The sequence below is a fragment of the Xiphophorus maculatus genome, chromosome 11 (genome assembly GCF_002775205.1).
Source record: "Xiphophorus maculatus strain JP 163 A chromosome 11, X_maculatus-5.0-male, whole genome shotgun sequence".
Taxonomy (NCBI): Eukaryota; Metazoa; Chordata; class Actinopteri; order Cyprinodontiformes; family Poeciliidae; genus Xiphophorus; species Xiphophorus maculatus.
Genome location: NC_036453.1, coordinates 30,322,891 through 30,328,890, shown reverse-complemented (window position 1 = coordinate 30,328,890; position 6,000 = coordinate 30,322,891). Strand labels below are relative to the sequence as shown.

Below are 6,000 nucleotides of genomic sequence, written 5' to 3'. Positions count from 1 at the left end.
GAACCAAATTCTTAAAAGCAAAAAAAAAAAAAAAAAAAACAACACAAATTCCTTGACAAAATATATTCACTACTTGTGTTCTTACATTTTGTAATGACACAACCACATTACAATATATGTAGTTAGGATTGCTATGCTCTAACCACTGTACACCTGTTACAGGTCTGCAAAATATGTGATGACACATCCATTTCTAGATTTGTCACCATCATGTCACATCTAGAAATATAAAATTCCTTTTATCAAAATAGCTGAATCTCTGGCAGCATGGAGAGCATGTGTGAATGAAACATTTTAGTACATGCAGACACTTTGTTCTAAACCTGGGTCTCTGGTAGAGTTGTTAGCCCAGTGGGCCAAAAAGACTAGGACCGCCCTGTGGGATATATATATATATAATCTTTCAGATTCGCCTCTAAAGCAAATTTTGAGAGAATGTATCCCTTTATCCATAAAACTATAAAAGTTTGACATTACAAAAATCGCTTTTTTTCTTTTTGTTAAAACTGTCAAATTAAAATTTAAATGGTGGTAAAAATATATTCCTGCGAGGTGCGAGCGTCTATTGCAATAACTCTGAAACTAGCACTTAATGAAGTCAGTTTATTTGTCCCCGCAGCTGCCAACTTTATTAAGTCAGGTGTGCCATGGGCAGACAGAGGAGTACGCAGCCGCCGGTCTAAAGCCGTAAATGTCACAACAGGGCGCAATTTTCTTGAACAAGCACGAGCTCTGTGTTTAAACGAAATGGATTAGGTCAAACCTGGTGCTTTGTGCAGTGAGACACAGACTGCGTGTGTGGGAGAAAGAGAGAGAGTACGAAAGAACGCGTGTCTGCTCTGAGCTCCGGTTTTTACGGATGACAGGATGTTGCTGTCTTTACGCACAGATTCGCTTCGTCTCTGCTCGGATTCAATTTATTCCCCCAAGTTACTGAGCGCTAAATGTTGGCTTCGTTGAGACGCAGCAGAATATTGTTGTGATTTTTCTTATTGGGACGGAACGGGACTTTCTGATTCGTCCTTTATTGTGGCTGTGTTTTATTTTTTTCTTCTTACGGTGGAGAATATATCCTTTGAATCTGACCTGGGCGTTTCAGAAGAGAAACTTCGGAGGTGCAGGATGGACATACCTGTAGTCTTTTTGCTCATCCACCTGACCCAGACTCAGATTAAAGGTACTTTAAAAGACTATATCTGCATGTCATGTTTTCGTATAACGCTGTTTTTTCTTCACTTTAAGATAGCACGCTGTCTTTAAAAGGCACAACTCTAACTTCCTTTTGTAATTTTTTTTGCCCTGTATTTATGGCAGTTTACAAACAAATCAAGGCAACAATATTATTAATAGGTAACAGTAACATAGGTAACACTTTCTTTGTAAATGTTTGTCTGAATTTCCAGTAAACTTGTTGTGGACACTGCACACACTACCTTGCGTGATTTCAGTGGGACAGGAATCTAATTTCGTTAGTGCTTTGTCCTGCTCCCCTGCAGAGACAGCAGGTGAGAAGGTGAAATTGGCTCTCATTGTCCAATCCTTACAAAGAAATAAGACTAGGATGAGGTTAGCTTCGTGTGCAATATTTGCACGCAAATGAAAAAAAAAATCCAATAATGTGAATATGTTATGGACAATTTTTTTTATTTGGCTCTGGACTAGATCAAATGTTCAGAGGTTGTTTCTGGACACACTTCCAGAGCTTCTTGTATGTAAAGTAATTTTATGTAAAACTCGTGCTGTATTCATTTCCATCACCCGTCACCATTCACATTTCCTGCAGTGTCTGATGCTACCTGACTCATTCTTATCCTCAGGAGGAGAAACTGTGTGAAAACTTTTATTTCATGTTGCATATAGGTGACCAGTTCTATTTAAAAACTACGCAAAATCGTGTAATAATATAATAAATGTACCAGCAGCACCCAGTGCTCGATACATTTTCTGTTGTGAAAATGTGGCATTATTGACACCTGAACAACAACCTGGACTCTCTGGAAGAATATCAACACTAAAATTGTTCCATGTTGTCCTATTGCACTCGTCCTTTTGTCAAGAGTGAAATGAATTGCAATGCAACACAGTTTTCAATAGAGATCACCGCTAACTGGATGTGTTCTTCTCTGTGGTCAAAAAAGCATTATTGAATCACTTTAAGCAAATTACAGGTCTTGCTAATATACTTTGTTTTTTAAATATATATATTTTGAAATTAATCAAAGTGACTGTTCCAACTTCTGCCTAATATTAGACCTATACCTGTTGCCTTCCCCTGTCTGTCCTGATTCTTTCTCAGCCTCCCTCTATTCTTTTCTCCATTCTCACACCTGAATTACAAAAATACAGCAGAAAACCACATGTAAAACATGGAATTTTGATTTTAAATATTGAATAACAGTCACTGACTGGACGCTGCATCTGATCAGACTTATCAGATACACTCAAGTTTATCACTATAATTTCTGTTTCACTATTTAGTTAAATGTTAAATTATTACTATCTGAACAACAAAAAATAAACAAGCTTCTTTATTTTTTGTGCTATAATCTATTATGAATACAGTACACAGTTCAGATAACAGTGAGTTCTCATTAGTAACTTAAAGTAAACGGAATATTTACAAGCCTCCTCTTCACCCACTTTGAGAAGTTTTTTTTTTCCATCCCTACAACATCTTCATCTCTCTCCGTCTTCTGCCTTTCTTTCCTGCCTCTCCATCTTTCTCTCCCTGTCATCAGGTGACAACACGATTCAAATGAAAAGTTTCGCGCCCCGGCGCGTCCTCGAAGGGGCGCGCACTGTAGCGCCCAAGTAGAAAAGCCACAGTTTGCTCGGCTCCCGCGCTCTCAACTCAAACCTCTGAAGGCGCGACTTTAGTGTGTGTGTGTGTGTGTGTGAGAGAGAGAGGAGCCTAATCAGTGCTGAGCCTCTTTTATTGATTATATCATTTACACAGCCAGAGCTGTTAAAATGCTGACTAGAAAGAATTGCTCCGCCATCGCTTTGGCGCCCGTATGCGCTTCATATAGCGCACCCAGTTGTGCGTCAGTGACGACATAACATGATATAAACAGGCCTGTCACAATAACAAAATTTGCAAGACGATAAATTGTCCCTGTATTTTTTGTGATAGACGTTAATATTGTTGTCTTGAGGCCATTTTTAAGTAATATAATAGAAGTGGCAAGTTTGCTCCCTCAAAGACTAATAAATTTTAATTTTGGACACAACAATAAGCTGGAAGTGGAAGATATTTTAATATCAACTTAAAACCATAAATGAAATAGAAATTAAGAAAAATACACACAACTGAAACCATAGATAAAATGGATCGGGTTTCCGTAAACAAAATTTCCCTTCAAAAAACATTAATCGAATGTAAATTAGGCTCTTTTTAATTTACCATGTAATTAATTAATTGCATATTGAAAAGTTTAAATATGAAATTCAAAAAGTTGATTTTGCATAATACCCTCTCATCTGAAACAAATGAAAATCTGAAAAGTGTGTTGTGCATTTGTATTCACCTCCATCCATCTTCTCATCAACTAACCAGTTTATTTGTCCTTGCTGAAGAAAAGCATATCCACTGCATGATTTGGGTTTTATTGTTTGACTGGTGTAGTGTTGTCTTTTTAAAAAATATATAAAAAATGTATTGTACATTGCAAAATTTTGATTTCGGTTTCAATTGATCAGAACCTCTGTGTAGTTTTCAGCTTGGCCTGTGGGAAACTTTAAACTTTTTTCTTTTAAATGCTTTTTAACAGTGACTTCATTCCCATAAAACCAGATGTGTTGAGTGCACATCTAATAGTGGTCTTGTCAACACACTCTCCAGCTTGACTTGTGGATTTCTGCAGCTCCTTTTTAATGCTTTTTAAAGCATTAAAAACAACCCTGGGCTGTTTTTAATGCTTTCTTTGTCCTGTCTGTCAGTTTAGGTCCAAGTTTTCATAGTTTTGTATTACAGCCATGATTATACATTCTTGGATGGCACATACCTGTGAGGTGGTACATAAGATGTTAGTAAAATTAATTGAGGTTTGGAATTGCAATAAGACAAAGTGAAAAGGGTAAACATTTGTGTAAATTTGTTTCATATGGCCTTTTTCAGCCCTTATTCACACTGCAGAAACACTGAACTGCATGACCCCTTTTTAATCCTTATGTTGTAAACTTCCACATTATTGGCTCAGAAAAATATAAATCGAGTCAGAATCAAAACAAGAAATAAATTTAGACATGATTCACATTTAGCTCAAGCTTCAGATAAGTGGAATCCTTCCCTATAAAAACCAAGAACCCATGAGGCATACATAGGACTCCTCACTTTTGTCCAGTTTTTTTATTATGTGTCAGAGAGAAGAGACAATTGACTTACATTCACACAATTCCAGTTAAGTTGACAGAGGACAGAGGAGAAAGAGTCAGGATCCTACCAGCCATAAAATTTATTGGAGAATATTTTTTTTATACTGTTTTTTAACTCAGTGAAAATCTTATTGTTATTGCTATTTTTTTTATTAAAGAATCTTTATTAAAGCATTTATTTGAAACATTCCCAGTAATTTAATGTAGTCTTAAATTTGCATGAATGCTGATTTATTAGCCTGTTTGTTGCCTTCCTGCACAATTCAGCTTGATTCTCATCTCCCTTTAGTTCTCTGCCTGGAGTTTCTCGCATTGAGCTCGATTTCTGTGGCAGAATTTTTATCCTGGCCAATGAGTGAACAGAAGGAGAAATTCTGAATGACGTCGAGTTTCTGCACTGTTTTTGAATTGCAAGCTACCTATGGTTGGCAACGAGGAAGTGAACAAAGACATTCAGTCTGTGTTGGTCACACTTCAAAATATTGAGCAATTAAAATCGAAACAAGAGGAATGTATAAGGCATTTAATTGCTGACAAAGATGCTGTTAGGCTCGGCTCTTCTCTCTTCACAGTGAGGGATGGCTGTTTACAGCGCAAGCAATTTCTGCTAAACTTCATCAAACTGGCGCGTTACATACGCACGACTAAGCGTTAGCGATTGCGTAAAATCAGATCCAGTCAATAGCCGGGGGTCCAGGCCCTCTTTATGAAGCAAAGCGTAGAGCAAACAGTGTCTTCCATTTATTTGGTTCATCAGTAAGTTACTGACATTGAACATTTTCTAATGTTTGATCTCCAGTCAAAGTTTGGCACCAGACCCCAAAATGCAGTACAGAAAACACCAGAGTGCAGATGCTTCATGTGCTGAAGGTTCTGTCTCAGAGAGGCTCCATGTTAAATTTAATCATGTCTGAACTGCACAAGAAGACTTTCATAATGCCAGTAGACTTAATAATATCTATTATTGTCTTGGTGTAGGTGGAGGCTGTGCCTAGCAGTATCAGTAATTGAAATATTTCCAATGTGCAAGTGAAACACTTTTATACAGAGAATAATACACAAATGAGAAACGGAACATGACTTTCCTGATAGAGGTGGTCTGTAACTCTCAGACACAATAATTTGCTCTGGTTTGTCAGTAGCAAGCCAACTGTTGACAGATGTTGAGGAAAAATGATTATATTTAGTGCTTAATACAGTTGATCTTAAAAGGTATATGGAACACTCTTATTTTGAACAGGTTGGTGTTAAGCATTTGAAACTAAACCAGATGGGTAAGCATTCAGAGACACAGGAACCATGCAGATCAAGGGAGATCTCTCAATGGGACCTCCCGCTGTGCGGTCAGACCACACGAAGCCATACAATTAGCATTTCTGTAGGCCAGAAGCACTGGAGATAGAGAGAGAGAGAGAGAGAGACATCTGGTCTGTTCACAGCAGATAAAAGCCTGTAAGAAACCAACATCTGGGAGGGTGTGAAATTTAACGCAACATAGACGATTGAAACCGCTAACATTTAATTTCTAAGTATTAATACCATGTTTTTACTGAAGATTGTATTATCTCATTTTGCAACGACTAAATGATGAATGTATTTGAAAACTGTATTATCTGTGACTATATC

General features: G+C 37.3%; 1 protein-coding gene across 1 annotated transcript in view; it reads left to right on the top strand.

Annotated features, from left to right (window-relative positions):
* The first annotated feature begins 710 nt into the window (after window positions 1-710).
* rxfp2 (relaxin/insulin like family peptide receptor 2) overlaps window positions 711-6,000 on the top strand; it is a 94,801-nt gene continuing 89,511 nt past the window's right edge. The window contains exon 1 of the mRNA XM_023342917.1: window positions 711-1,177. Within this exon, the coding sequence (XP_023198685.1) occupies window positions 1,123-1,177 (55 nt within the window). The 5' untranslated portion in view covers window positions 711-1,122. The remainder of the gene's footprint in view (window positions 1,178-6,000) is intronic.